The 15,534-nt window shown below is 45.2% G+C and overlaps 1 protein-coding gene and 1 long non-coding RNA gene across 6 annotated transcripts in view; one reads left to right on the top strand and one right to left on the bottom strand.

Annotated features, from left to right (window-relative positions):
* LOC137776932 (uncharacterized) overlaps positions 1–14,635 on the top strand; it is a 59,718-nt gene extending 45,083 nt beyond the window's left edge. The window contains exons 2-3 of one of the 2 annotated variants that reach the window (XR_011076360.1): positions 4,830–5,007; positions 14,410–14,635. This is a non-coding gene — a long non-coding RNA (uncharacterized lncRNA). Of the gene's footprint in view, positions 1–4,829; positions 5,008–7,954; positions 8,033–14,409 lie in introns of those variants that run through there. The other variant, XR_011076359.1, reaches the window with a different exon arrangement.
* Positions 7,495–15,534, bottom strand: part of TTC28 (tetratricopeptide repeat domain 28) — a 587,442-nt gene continuing 579,402 nt past the window's right edge. For 3 of the 4 annotated variants that reach the window (XM_068563682.1, XM_068563684.1, XM_068563685.1), the window contains 4 exons: positions 15,111–15,134; positions 14,406–14,535; positions 11,157–11,264; positions 7,495–9,921 (listed from right to left, as the gene is read on the bottom strand). In XM_068563682.1, the coding sequence (XP_068419783.1) occupies positions 8,294–9,921; positions 11,157–11,264; positions 14,406–14,535; positions 15,111–15,134 (1,890 nt within the window). In that variant the 3' untranslated portion in view covers positions 7,495–8,293. The remainder of the gene's footprint in view (positions 9,922–11,156; positions 11,265–14,405; positions 14,536–15,110; positions 15,135–15,534) is intronic. The other variant, XM_068563683.1, reaches the window with a different exon arrangement.

Raw genomic sequence — 15,534 nt, 5'->3', positions numbered from 1 at the left:
CTTTGTCTCAAATACACACACGTGTGCACACACGCATACGATCAGCCTTCCCAGAAATTGGTGTGTTTTTTTCTTTTTGGCAGACTTTACCCTTGATCTTCTGTACTATCTTTTTTTAAATTAATTTCTGACTCTTGTTATTCCCTCCCTTCTTTTCTCTCTGGGTTTTTCCTTCTCTCTGGGTTTCTCTCGTTATTCCTTTGCTAACTTCTTGGATCAGTCACCTAGCTCAGTGGCATCATTCTTTATGCACTTGTACTACAGCACTGACTATTTAGGATGGCATCCCTCCCCATTGCTTGGGGCTTAAACAGTTACATGTTTAAAATTAACCTTGAAAATAAACATTTAGGGCTATAATTTTTTTCTTTAAAATGCCACTTTAACTGCATCCCACTAATTTTTATGAAATTTTAAGTTAATTTTATTATTAAGCTATTATATAATTTATATATTTCCTGAAAGTGGCATGTAAGCAGAAATAAAAATATATATTTTTTACTTAAGCAGGTGAAAATGAGATTGTTTGTAGTCTATCGTGGAAACTTCTGGTCTTGAGTAGAACAAATAAGAAACACCTCTGTCATTAGTAAAAGTAAACCCCAGAAACTCCCTAGGTGGCACTGGAGGCATCTATCTGTTTAGATACATAGTATTTTCTCATTTCTATTATGAATTCCTCTATGGTTCATATGTTATTTAATGCATTTTAAAATATCTAAGTGGTTGGCAACTTTTCCATTATCTTCTTGTTATTGATGCCTAACTGAATTGTATTCTCATGAGGTTGGTGGCAATGATATTGATTGCTAGAGGCCAGAACATGGTCTGTTTTTCATAAAATATTTTGTGTGTGCTTATGAAAAATGTTGATTCACTATCAGAAACTAGGTTCTCTCCAAGTCATAAGCCTGTTTGCTGATTGTTTAAACCCACCATATATACTTTCTAAATGTCTACTTAATCCATCAGGTACTGAGAGTAAAGGGTAATATCTCCCGTTATAGTAGTGTAGTTTTCCAAACTTGTAGTTCCGCCAATTTTTACTTTATGAATTTTGAGGCTATAATGTTAGCTGCATACAAATTTAGAATTTTGCCTTTCTACTAAGTTTTTTTTAACATTAGAAAATGGAACTTCTCACATGAAAAGATGCTCAACATCACTAATAATTAGAGAAATGCAAATCAAAACTACAATGAGGTATCACCTCACACCAGTTAGAATGGGCATCATCGGAAAATCTACAAACAACAAATGCTGGAGAGGGTGTGGAGAAAAGGGAACCCTCTTGCACTGTTGGTGGGAATGTAAATGGATACAGCCACTATGGAGAACAATATGGAGGTTCCTTAAAAAACTAAAAATAGAATTACCATATGACCCAGCAATCCCACTACTGGACATATACCCAGAGAAAACCAAAATTCAAAAAGACACATGCACCCGAATGTTCATTGCAACACTATTTACAATAGCCAGGTCATGGAAGCAACCTAAATGCCCATCAACAGACGAATGGATAAAGAAGTTGTGGTACATATATACAATGGAATATTACTCAGCCATAAAAAGGAACGAAATTGAGTCATTTGTTGAGACGTGGATGGATCTAGAGACTGTCATACAGAGTGAAGTAAGTCAGAAAGAGAAAAACAAATATTGTATATTAACGCATGTATGTGGAACCTAGAAAAATGGTACAGATGAGCCGGTTTGCAGGGCAGAAGTTGAGACACAGATGTAGAGAACAGACATATGGACACCAAGGGGGGAAAACTGCGGTAGAGTGGGGATGGTGGTGTGCTGAATTGGGCGATTGGGATTGACATGTATACACTGATGTGTATAAAATTGATGACTAATAAGAACCTGCAGTATAAAAAAACAAACAAACAAAACAACTAATACTAAACTTTCATTGGGTTATTTGTATGGAAATATGTTAATATAAATGTTTCAGACATTACGTGAAATTTCTAAAAATCTTATATGTTCTGGTATAATGTTATAAGTCATAATCCTAGTTATTACTTTAAAATGTATATCTCAGAAATAACTAATTTTTTTGTCAACTGCATTATTATGAACTTTCATCAAATCTTTAACCGTGGTCATTTTTAAGTCTTTTGTCATTTACAGACAGTTCTGGGTGTACTCTGATGCTTTTATGAATATGTTCCTATAAAAGGGTTTCATCTTCAGGAAATTCATGGAAAAGACTCTGACAAGTACAGGTTTTTGGTAACTGACTGTACTGCTGAACTGAATGAATAAGCATTTTCAGAACTCTAATGAAAAACTGATGAACTCATAAAAGTGCTAACAAAAGATCAAGATGGAAAAAAAAATTAATTACATGGGACTGAGTGAACTGATGAGGATGAGTATAATTTTTGTGACTTTCTGTTTGAATTAAAAAAAAAAAAATCCCACAAGGACTCAGAGGCAAAGAATATACAAATCAATTTTCATTGCAAAGTAAAGGAGCTGTTACAGTGGAGGATTACTGGACTGAATGTCAATATTATGACATAGCATGAGTGTGTTTCATGTTTGGTAATTGCAATCATTGTTGCTTTTGTTGTGGTCATCCATGTACAATGCTTGGTGTCAGTCTATTTATCTCTTGTAAAAATAAAATACAGTGTGTGTGTGAAAAAAAAAGTTTAATGTCAACTTAAAATAGGTTTTTATGTTATATTCTTAGATATTAAAGTATTTTGGCCCTTTGTTTAAAAAAAAATTTTGCCACTTAATTACATAAATTTTTCACTGATAATAAACTCTTCTGGATGGTTAAAAAAAATGTAAAAAAATTTAAAAATTAAAAAAAATAAGGGACACACTAAAAAAAAAAAGAAAATGGATCTTCTTTGTTTTTATTAGTGCCTTTTACTTTAACATCTATTTTACTGATTCTTTACTGTCAGTCATTTGGGGCCCTTATGCTTTGGTAGTTGGGTTTTTTCTTTTCAAACAGCATTTTTTTTTTTAAAGAACATGTGGCATGTTGCCATCATCTGTCAGCCTCCTTTTCGTTTTGTTTTGTTTTTTTTTAAATTTATTTATTTATTTTTGGCTGTGTTGGGTCTTCGTTTCTGTGCGAGGGCTTTCTCTAGTTGTGGCGAGTGGGGGCCACTCTTCGTCGCCGTGCGTGGGCCTCTCACTGTCGCGGCCTCTCCTGTTGTGGAGCACAGGCTACAGACGTGCAGGCTCAGTAGTTGCGGCTCACGGGCCCAGCTGCTCCGCGGCATGTGGGATCTTCCCAGACCAGGGCTCGAACCCATGTCCCCTGCATTGGCAGGCAGATTCTCAACCACTGCGCCACCAGGGAAGCCCAAGCCTCCTTTTTAATTCTTTAGTTCACTTACATTTTTAATGATTACTGATTATCACTGATTTTAAAAATTTATTTCATCTTTCTTTTCTCCTCCTTTTAAAATGGTTTTTGTTGTTGTTCCCTCTTTTTTCTTTTCTTTTAAATCAACTAAGTTTTTTAAAATTTATTTCTCCTCCACTAGTTTGGTATAATCCTCTATTTCTATTTTTTGTGTGTGGTTATGCATACTTAACTTACTGTCTCTAAAAATCTACTTTTCTCTTCCCAAACAAATTAACACTTTAACTTCCTTGTTTTACATATTATTGTCCAGTATTTTAATTTTTTATTGCTACCCAAATGAGACATTACTTTTTATATAATCAATACTTGTTTTGATTTTTTTTCACTTTCACCTAATTCTGTGTTCATTATTTCTTCATGCATCTCAGACTTTCACAGGTAGGACTGTTTTCCATTCTGAAATACAGTTGTCCTTTGAACAACGTCTGGGCTGGGGCACCAAACCTTTGCACAGTAAAAATCTGCATATAATACATAGTCTGCACTTCTTATACGTGTTTCCTCACAGCTCCTCCATATCCGTGGCTCCACATCTGCATTCAACCAACTGTGAATCGTTTAACATTGTAGTATTTACTACTGAAAAAAATCCACATATACGTGGACCCACACACTTCAAACCTGTGTTGTTTGAGGGTCAGCTGTACTTCCTTTGGAAGTTTCTTTTAGATACAGGGATCTAGTGGTAATGAACTCTGTTCGTCTACAACCGTAGAATTTTCTGTCCTGCAACACAGAAGATCAGAAGCATTTAGCCATCTAAACCACTACCACCAACCTGGTACCCAGGCCTCGGGGCCAGATGAGCTGCGTGCAGGTCCGCTCTGCTGTGCGCTTTCTCTGGCTCTGCTCCTGGCAAACGTGAGGCTACAGTGTGTTTATAAGGATAAACTCCAGACAGAAATACATGCTTATTAATGACACATGACCACTTTGTGTACTGCAAAGAAACCTAGGAAGTGTGGAACATGCATAGAAAGTGATTCAGATACAGCACTTAAAACCAAGGGAACTCATGCTTTAATAGACACTGAAATCACAAAGGAAGGCCAAGTGCCTTAGCAATCTCAATAAAAATATGAAGTTCTTTTTACATGGTAAATTTCATAATATAAAAAGTTTAATGCCATCTGGAAACTGTAATTTACAAAAAAAAAGTTCACATAGGCCAAAGATGGCTAACACTGCATACAAGGGGCATGAGTGCCAAGTGGGGAAGGCGTCTGAGGAGGGGAGATGTGACCACGTGTGTCCTTACATGGAACATCTTTGAAGGGTCTGGCACAGACAAGGGCCCAGTTCACAAAGCACATGTACAATTCTTTTAGGTAAAACAACAAAATATGTGATGAAAATTATACATTTGTCACATTCTGCCTACTTAATAAATGCAAACCAGATTATTGTGTGCCATTTTTTCCAGCCTGAACTGAAACTAACGAAGTGACTGTTCTCCTTGTGGTGGGGGTGGTGGCAGGACAGGCACTGAGCTGGGGACTTGCCGAGGTGACCGCGCACCGGGATTCACCGGGACAGACAAGCACAGTGAGGACAGCGTGTGCAGCAGCGCGTGGACCAGGGACTGTTTCAAGTGGATGGAGGTGAGAACTTCTTCATTTTACTATACACCAATACCAAAACGCATCAAAATGTAAGCTTGAGTAGCTAATTTTGTCTTGGTTTATTGACTTAGTTAAAGATCACTGAAGTAGTTGCGTGGTTCACTGGTGAGAAGACAGATTTGACTACTTTGCTTTGTGGTCATACCAAGGTTTCTAGGAGAGGGAGATTTTATTGCTTGTATTTGGTGTATTTGCATCTGATAGAGTAGAGTAGGGGCAGGGGTTCCAGTTTCCTGAGCTGAAAAAGAAATAATATCCAATGCTGTCTGCATACAGTGAGGAAAAATATTTTTGTAAATTTCACCCACACCCATCGACTCCTTCCAAGTGGGGCAAAGAGCCGAGGACTATGCAGGGGTCATTCGCGTCCATCCACATGGCTCAGGTTCCCACGCATTCCTATCAGTTTTATCCACAGCCTGACACTCACTTTCCCTAGATTGTAGAAACAAAACATTATGCTAATTGTTTTCTGTCATCTATAGCAGGAGCCAGCAAACTTTTTCTTAAAAGACTAGATATTTTAGTTCTTGTGGACCAAGAGGTAAAATCAAAATATTATGTAGGTACTTATTTATATAAATATTTTAAAATGTAAAATCCATTCCTAGCTCATGGCTGTAAAAATCCAGGCCTCTGACCAGATTTAGATTTAGCCTGTGGGTCATCATTTGCCAACCCCTGATCTGTACAAAGAATTTGCAAATTATACAATCTCACATAATTTTTAAGTGCATACTGTTTTCAAGGTAGACTGAAAAATTCACCTTGATTTTACATCCATTTCACTTGTATAGAAAACACCAAGACTGAATGTAAACATAAAGAAGTGGCGACTCTACAGTGATTTTTAGATTGGTCCTATTATTTCATCATCTTTGCTTTTCTTCATTGAAACTTATATCTAGGACCAAAAAAATATCATATATTCCATTTGGCTTTTCAACATGAAACCTACAACAACAAATGTATTTAGGACTAAAACCAGGTTAGGGTCCACGAGTCCTCCTCGCTGGCTTGGTAACCACGGGGAAGCGGTCTGGGTGGTGGAGGGTGTGCGCTAGAGGGAGGCCTATGGGGTTGTGCCCTTGTCCTCAGGGATGGAGCAGAGACCCGGCCTTTCCTCCAGGGCTACTTGGCACTTGGGAAAGAGGCTGAGAGTTGCTGAGAAAGGAACAGCCCAACTATCTATATGTGGATTCAGAAATTTACTTTGAGGTTTATTTCTTGTTGTTGAGGACCTGATTTTGCTATCTAAATGCACAGTGCTATAAACTTGGCTTTCATTTGCTACACTGGTACTGTTACTACCATTTATAAAAGATATAAAGACAACCTTATAGTTGCTTGCTTCTTTATAAAGTATTTCTCTTCCAGTGTTGGGATCAGGGTTAGAATGGGACATTCTTTCTTTTGCTTTTGTCAACATGGCTGTTGGGTTAAACACAAAAAGCTTCTATGACATAGCTCAGGAGAGTAAGACAAATTGAATAAATATCTCTTCCTCTTTTCAGAGTACAGTGAGGAACAGGGCAAGTGGTCAGTGTATGTTTATAAATTGAGATCCTGTCCAGGGTTAAAAACTCTCCCTGGAGGTCTTGATGTTAGTGTCCCTCCTGCCAGGCCCCTCCTGTCCACTCCCTATGTGGCTCGTGTCCTGGGACAAGAGGCTGCCCACCGTTGTATGATGGACCCTCACAGTGAGGATGGTAGGATTTCAATTTTAGAATTACCTAAAAGAGGCTTATGTCAATTCTCCAACTAAACAGTACTAACATGATTTTCAGCACTTCTTTTCTTTATTTAAATATGTTAATAGTTACCCCTACCTAGACTGTTCTTTTGTCTTGTCCCAGCTGGCAACACTATCAGTGAACTGTCATAGCTATAGGAAAAGTCCCTCTTTTTTTTTTTTTTTCTATGACAACACTTTTAGGAATATCTCTTTCCCTGTTCAGCAATAATTCAGATGTATACCCCAGCAGAAGGCCCCCTGCTTCTGAGGCTGTGGACATTAAAGTCTTCTGTGGGGGGGAGGGGATTTGTCCTTTGGACCACAGGAGCAAGGGGCGCTGGTCACACTAAGATGAGGGTCCAGATGCAGCTCACAGATGTGAGGTGCTGGGATTGTGGGAACCTGGTGACAGATTTAGACAGAAGGGGTTTTAGAAGCCTGGCGTTGGGAAAAGATAATAAAATTAAGCAGGTAATAAAGGGAATAAGAGCTGGAAGGCTAGATTCTGGTTACATCTAGTTAGCCATGGAATTTTTCTTTTGTTTTTTTGTTTGTTTTTTGGTTTTGTTTTTTTTTTTTTGCTTATAAGGAAACAATAATTTCAAACTCCCCCCTCCAAACTTGATAATTACTTATCGATGACTATTCAAATTTTGATATTTTAAAAAACTTTTTGAGCTTTTAAAAATAATAGCTATAAATGCAAAGTACTATTGATAATAAAACCAAGTTGTTTATCCACGTACAAAAAAGGTCAGTAATGTTTTAAAAGCACAAAGTTGCATTTTTAAATCACAATTGCATAGTTCTAAAATGCCTGGATAAGAGTTACATAAATTTTTTTAAGAAAATTCAAGTTTGGTTGACAGTGGGGCCCCAGGGACATTTGTAGCCCTCAAAGAGCAGAGTTCAGGAAGTGAATTATTGCCTTGTTACTCTGATGTTACAATATCATGAGACCAAAACTGCTACAATTTAATTACAAATCATTGGCATTTTTAAAACCAGTATCCTGTTTTTTGGCTACTGTAACACTTTCATGTAGAACTCAACTTAGAGAGATTTTATATACCCTACCCCCAACCAGCACCTGAAAGCCTTAAAAAAGCTCTGTTTGTATTTCTTTGTATAAAAGGTACTGCATATATACCTCTTAGCAAAATATGTGCTCCCTTTCTCTCCCCACCCCAGAACCATGACCATTTTTGTACAAAAATCCTGTTGAAGAATCACATCAAAGATGAGAAGCAGGGAGTTCCAAGGTAAACATTTGGTGACGTGTAGAAAATTCCATGAGCCTCCTGTACCAACTCCACAGAAGTCCTGGCTTTTGGTGAATCTGGCCCAGAGTCCCAGAGGGGCTACCAGTGTGTGTGTGTGTGTGTGTGGCGTCTGGGAGTGGTGGCGCCCGCGCCGCTAGAGCACACCCATGCTGGGGTGGCCGCACTCGGGAGCAGGCCAAGTGAGTGCGGAGAGCTGGGCTGTGGGCCGCTGTGCTCCAAGTCGGTGTTGGTGGGTATAAAAGATGTTTTAGCATTTAGAGGAAGGAAAAAATCTTCCTGGGGACAGAAACTTGTAGCCGTTTCCAGAAGGAAGTCTCAAAGGGCGCGTGGGCACCGCGGCAGGAGGGCCGGCAGGCAGCGGCAGTGTGCTCAGTGAGGTGGTCTCCGTATGCCAGTGTCCGTTGGGAGGGGCTTTTGGGGGCGTTTCTCCACATTGCTGCAAAGACAGCTCCTTAAGTTCTAGCTTGTCTGCTCCTTCCTCCTTCTTGTTGTGCCGAGGTGACAAGTTTAATAGACTGAGGACATCTCTCTTGGAAGTCATCGTTCCAGGGGTCCCCCGGAATATTTTCATTGGTCCCGTGGAATGCTGGGGTGTGCTCTGCCAAAACATCTTCAGGTTGTGTACAGCCTGCACCTTCTCGTCGATGGCTGCCATCTTCAGCTTGTCTATGTCAGGAGCGTCGGCTGGACTCGAGCGAGCGGAGCCAGCTGAGGAATAGGAGAGAGCTGGGGACGGTGCACTTCCAGCAGGAGACTGGTGGCCTGAGCTCGGGGACATGTTCCTTGGTGATTTGGAAATGTGAGCACTGTAAGGAGAGCTGGGATACTTCAGCTTAAAGAGAGGCTGGTCGGTCAGGGAAGTCTGGGAGTCGGAGCCGGGCGATGGCCGGCCACTGTGCTGGCTCGGGCTGTCTTTGATGGACGCCTCTGAGGTGGTGGGGCTGCTGTATCCTGAACTCACCTTGGGTAGGGAAGAGCTTCTGGCTGGGGGCTTTGGTTTGATAGTAACTGGCGACAGCTGGCTCTTCTGGTGGGAGAGGGCAGGCCTGCTGAACGCACTTGTTTCTGACGCTCTGAAGACAGCAGCGCTGTTGGGCACGGAAATGCCATCTTCAGGATTAGTGCCCTTACCTTGACCACCGCCCCTCTGAAGACGTTCCACCGCAATGAGATGGCTTTGTGTCTCCTCTAGAATCTTCTGGGCCAACTCTTGTGGATCAAGCTTTGGGTTGCTTTCTTCTTGGGATTTCACGGTACTATCTGTTTCTGTGCTAGACTGGTCTGATTCTCCCGTATCTGAACTTGCTAGTTTTCCGACCTTCTGGAAGGGTGAGTTTGGGCTGGGAATCAGAGTCATTTTAACTGGAGAGTTTGGAGTGCTTATGCTCCCCTTGGAGCTTACCGAAACTTTCACACCGCCAGCTGCCCCGACTCGGGACTGTTTGTGATCTGGTGAGAAGCGAGTCTTTCTGTTTTCTTGGTAGGCCGCCAAAGGCTCAGTGCTGATGATGGAAAACCCTTCATATTCTTCTTCGTCTTTGCTGTCTGCAGGGCGGGTCGGGGGGGACAGCTGGCTCCGAGGCAGGGTGGATCGCTGTGGGAAGGCGTTCTTGGACCGGTCATAGTCCTGCCTTCCTCGAGGACCTCCGCCCTCTGACCCACCCTCAGGCTTGGAGACAAAGCTCATTGAGGAGGCGATGGAGCTCAGACTGTACACAGAGATGGCGTCTGAGGCTATGCTCTCTGCACCGGTGGGAGAGAAAGGAGGGTGCTGGTAGCCCAAGGGCAGAGCATTGGAGACAGACTGGGCTGAGGCCAGAGACTCCAGGGAGGACGAGCTGTCAAGGCTGAGGCGCTTGGGCAGCTCAGTGGAATCTAAGACAAAACATAGGCGCCCAGAGGACAGTTAGAATTCTGTATGGTTTTGATTTTTCTTTCACAAGCATCCTTATATGCATAGAAGCTAGCAAAGCATTATGCAAGTGTTAACTTATACACAACTTGAATTCATCTTATAAGCCTGAAAAACACAGTCCTGTTGGAAAAAGTAAATCTTACACTGGGGACAAAAACACCCCGAGAGCGCACACAGCCCCGCGCGCTGCAGACCCCACCATGCGCCCATCTCCACTCTGCTCCCTATCTCACGGGACCCCATGGCGGCCTCCTGCTCTGAATGGGGGGACGATCTGTGATGCCCCCTGTCCTAAACCCTCACCCGCCATCCCTTCCAGCTCCGGCCCCATCGCTCCACATCCCAGCGACCTCCTCGGAGTCACTTACACTCCTCTCCGCACGGCCTCTCCTCCCAGCTGCTCTTAACCCGCTCCAGTCAGGCTTTCGTCCTCCCCAGTTCATGTAAAGGTTAACAGTGGCCACCAAATCTGGTAGTCTACACAGTCAATCACACCCGACCCTCGTGGACTGATCCTTCCCAGGCCCCTCATCTCTGTGACCTTTGACCCCAGGAGTGCCCACAGGACACAGTCCTCTTCCCCTCGGACCTGTGTGCACATTTATGTCTCCACACTGGACTCGTCTAACCAGCTGCCTATGAAGGTGTCCAAGAGGGAACTCAGACCCATCCCATTCCTTCTGCCACTTTCAAGGTCTCAGCAAAGGCAGCCCCATTCTGGCAGCTGTTCCAAAGAACAGGATATCACCTCTGGCCCTCTCTCTCTGAGCACATTCATCAGCAGGCCCTGTTGGTTGCCTTCAAGCCTTGGCCACCATCCGAGCCAGCATTTAGCCTCACTTGGCCTCTTGAGAATGGCAGGCAGGCTTGCCCCAGGGTCTGAAAAGTGCCTCGCAGGCCCGGCTCTGGGCACCACTGCTCCCTCATCACCTCTGCTGCGATGCCACCCTCACTTCCTTAGTCCCTTAATTTGCACGTTTTCTGCAGAGCACATGGTGGCACCACATCTAACATATACTACATGTATGCTCATCGTAAGTTGAGTTCCACGAGAGCGGGGAGTTTGTTTACTTGAACATTCCCTAACACACAAAAAAGGTTCGTTCCCTTAATTCTTCCTCTTCCCAAACCATAATCAGGGTCATGCCCGTGGCTCCTGGGGGCCACTTGGGGTGGCGCCACACGGAGCTCTTACCGAAGAGTGCGAGCAGGGCTTGGAGCGCAAAGTGCATGGTCCGTCGGTTGGCTTGTTTCCCGGTTTTCAGGATTACTTCCTCCTGACCAACCTCACAGAGATCAAAACCTATAGAAACAAAGAATATAAACACCTGCTTCCTTAGGGAAGATTCCATGTCCTAAAAAGGATTAGGGCTCCTCATACAGTCCCAGGGGAACCCCTGCAGACCCCTCAGGAAGCCCCGCCTGGGCCCCCCACCTGCACGTCAATCAATCATGTGAACGTCAAGTCACGTGAACCAACGGGGGCCAGCTCTGCGACCATCACACCTGCTCAGCACGGCTCCCCCTCGCTGTGTGTGGACCTCCATCCCTTCGTAGAGCGCTGAACTGCATTCTCCAGAGGGGAGGGTGGGAATTAGTAAGGCTCATTAACACTTGTCTTCATTCTTTTGCAGAAGAACAGTCCACTTAAAGAATACTGTCCAGGACAGACACTGGCCACTCCGTTCGGCATTGGGCCCAATATTTAAAGCTAGTGCAGGGGACGGTAGAAGCTTCTCAAGGGCAAGGACAGTGTCTCCACGTGTGGTCAGTGTCTGCCACAAGGGCTCTGAGATGAGCTCTCTCTGATGCTACAGAATCTGCTGTATTGGCTGAACTGCCCTGCAGGAACTGCACTCCTCTCTGCCAGAGCCCAAGGGGCTGCTCCTGAGTCTAACGGTTCTAATGAGACAACGGAGCTGGCACAACAAAGGGCAGGAGCCTCCTGAGCAGGAGGCTGCCTAACGAGCTGTTGCCACAGCACTTAGACTCATCAGGGGCCATTACAGAGGCAGCCAGCACGTCTCCCGGGAAGAGTGTAGGAGGAAGAAGCCAAACAAGACACCACAGCCAGTGCTGCGGCCATAGGCGGTGCCACCGAGCAAGGAGTTAGGGCCTGGGAGCCTCAGCATGCAACGTCTTCGCTCACCTCCTCAGCGGATCACTGAGCTCCGCCTGAAACAGTGCAGACACTCGGTGCCGGCAGGCAGGGGGCAGGCCCTGTGATCCCAGGCCCTTCCCCTCCTCTGACCTCACAGTGTTGCCACAATAGGGACCCATGATACCTGATACATGACGGCAAGCATTCACCAAAGGAGAAATCTGTCTCTGCCTTTTTTATTCTTGTAACTCTGATATTGGTTCTGACACTATCAATCATTCCTCTGGGAATTAGATTCAGTAGAGTAGCCACTCAGCATTCGGGTTGCTATGGGACATTTTCCTCTCTGAACTCAAAAATAAACAGTCCCTGAAAACAACAGGAAGGTCTCAGAGAACTCAGCACTTTGAAAACGAATATCTAATAATACAAATGTAACATTTTTAGTTAGAAAACTCTACTTTATCAAAGTAATTTGAACTGGTTGCTCTAATAGAACTGAGTCGTCTAAATAAACCACAGCTCTGTGATGGGTGTGATGGTGCCAAGGGCTGGAGGGGGCGCTTCTCCCCAGTCTCAGTCCAGAGGATTTAAAAATCAGAAGTATGTGCGCCCAACTCACCCCTTGAGTGAGTATCACTGGGATTTGCAAAGTACAGAGACGTAGAGGAGCATCAACGAAAGTCACCCAGGATCCCAACACCAGAGCGAGCCAGTGACACACCTGGCAAAGGGGCATCAGAAACAGCCTGTCCACAGGGGAGGAGGGCTGGCTCCGTCACACCCGCACTCGAAGGGGGACTGAGGCCCTGCTTGAGGACAAGAGCTTTTCCTTTATACAGAAGGGCCTTGGCTTCGTTCTTGCCTCACCCTGCAGCCTGTCACAAAGATGAAGAGACCCATCCTGGGTGTGGACCTGGCCTTTCTCACCCTTGCTCCATCTGCTCCTGACTTATCTATTCAGATATAAATTTACTATGTTTACACCAAGAAGCCTATGTTTTAAGTCCACAGAAGACAAGCAAATAGTACAAAATCATAAAGGACATCAAAGCATCTACTCACAGGGGATTTGGAGCCCCTGTGGGGCTGTGTGGCTTTCCCCCTTTACCTTCAAAAACAAATGGAGCCCGCCCTAAGCTGAGTTGGGCAGGGAAAGGTCATCTACAAATGGGCTAGCAAAGATGGCCCAATACTGAATATCCAGGCCTCCCAAGCAGAAGAGAAGTTCCTTAAAAAGGAATCTCTGCCCTGCCATGTTTGATGGCTGGTCCCTGTACCAGTGAATCCAAGCCATGTCAACCTCCAAAGACGCCCCACTCCATCAGGTTAAAAACCAAGGGCCTTCCACTGGCCTCAAATCCCCGGGATCTACCCCATCCTCTGTCTCATCCGCCCCCGTGTCCCCCTGCACCTTGCCCAGGCTCATCGACGCTCTTCCCTCGGCCTGGATCTTTCATCCACAGGCTCTGGGCCTGCCAGCCTCTCTGCCTCCACCCCTCCAGCACATCACTGTGACCCCGATGCTTTTGTCTGTCATGGTGCTTCCTCACCTTCTGAGGTGCTCCCCTTAGATTAGGTCTTTCTATGTCTGTCTGTCTCCCCCTCTAGCATGAAAACTCTGGTAAGAGGGCAGGGCTTTTTGTCCTTTGCTCACTGCTGCATCCCCAGTGCCTAGAGCATTGCCCGACATAGAACAGGTGTTGAAAAACAAACAAAAAAACATGTGGAGTGAATGGCTCTCCTGCAAGTCACACAGGCACTTAAGTGGGGCAGGAGGAGAGCAGCTTAGCCTCTCAAGGTGTTTTATCAACAAATGTACCTGTGGTAAGAAAGTAGCGATATTGTTGGGAGCTGCCTCAGTTGCGTTACAATGATGTTTGTTGAAAAAGGAAGAGTGTTCTGGATTGAAAGAGGATCCTGGAATACACAGTTCTAGGTCCCCGTGGTCAATCAAAGGTGGTTTCAATTGTATTTTTTTCTGCCAAGTTCCAGTAGCCAGTGATAGGGACCAATATTGAAATCATTATTTTATGACTTGACTTTATTTTCTTTAATCATGGGCTGACTCCCAACAATACTTGAATCTAACAGATTAATCTTAATGCAATGACTACAAATGGGAGAGAGGAAATCATAATGTAGGGAGAGTGGCACAAAGCTGGAAGGCCATTTGGAAATTGTGCTAAAGCACTAGAGTCTTTGCATTAGCTATTTTTAAGTAATAAACTAAGAAAACACTAAGACCCCTCAGAGTCTATTAACTTTACCCAATAGAAATGAGAAAAATAGGTTTTTAAAAAACAGAATGAAGCCAATGAAGTCAAGGATGCTCTGTCCTACCTAGAGCCGCCAGGAATTCGTGACATCCCGGGAGCCGCCACAGCTGGACACTGATGGAGACCTGAATGGGGGCTGATGCGAAGTCCTGTTCCTTCTCGCCGGCCTGCAGCTGGACCAGCACCTGGTGGAGCTGAGCGGGGAGAGCGTCAGCGTCCGCTGCATCTGGGCCCCAGGGATCTGTCCCCAAGTTTCTCTTGTGTCACCTGTCATTATCATCGCTAATGACCTTACACGTGGGTAGCATCTGAAATTCTCTTTACGGTGCCTCCATGCCTACTGTCCTGCTGTCCTCTCTGTGGGAGCTCGAGGGCCAGCCCCCAGGCAGGGTTTCTGCTTCCAGCCTCTCCCCTCGCACACTGGCCACGGGGCTATGAGTGCGGGAGGGGACTTGGGGCCTAGAGGAGGGGTGGGGTCTCCCAGACACAACCTGCTGAGTGTGTGAACTCCACCCGGGGCCTCGTGTGGTTTCACAGTGTGTTGTCCTGCCCCTGCTGTTCTGAGGGAACTTGAAAGGTCAAATCAAGAGCACAAGAAGGGTGGAGCAGGAAAGGGGAGCCAGAGCGCAGATGGGGCAGACCACCTGAGCCAGCGGCACTGCCCCCCCAGCCTGAGCGCGTGTTGGCGAGACAGCAGTGCCAGGGGGACCTCGGGGTGGGCGGGTTGAGGGGCTCACCTGACAACAGTGCTACTCAGAGTGGTACTCACCATTCCAACCATATTTTTAACAGCCTTCGGCCAGCAGATTATAAGAAGAAGAAAGAAAAAGAGAGAAAGAAGAGAATTTAGACTTAAGCACAGGTAGTTACGCAACACAAGCTGATCACTGCTGTAGGAAGCACCACACCGGGCCCGCGGCTCTGACCCGGAGGGGAGAGGAGTGAGAGTCAGCAGGGACACACAGGAGAACGCACAGCCACGCCCAGGCCAGACACGCTGGGGGGGGGGGGGCCAGGGTCGGCCAGGCCCTGCCCTTCCTCGCCAGGAGATGGGGAGGGGCACACTGGGCACGGATAGGCCACTCTGTAGAGCAAAGTCCACTCTGGTTCCAGAGTGACTCGGAAATGCCTACCATCCCCCAGCCACTGGGGGCGGCCCAGGACGCTTCCCTGTGGAGGTCCCTGTGCTGCCA

This window comes from Eschrichtius robustus, chromosome 14 (genome assembly GCF_028021215.1).
Source record: "Eschrichtius robustus isolate mEscRob2 chromosome 14, mEscRob2.pri, whole genome shotgun sequence".
Classification (NCBI taxonomy): domain Eukaryota; kingdom Metazoa; phylum Chordata; class Mammalia; order Artiodactyla; family Eschrichtiidae; genus Eschrichtius; species Eschrichtius robustus.
The sequence above is the reverse complement of the archived record's forward strand: the minus strand, read 5'-3'. Positions and strand labels throughout refer to the sequence as shown.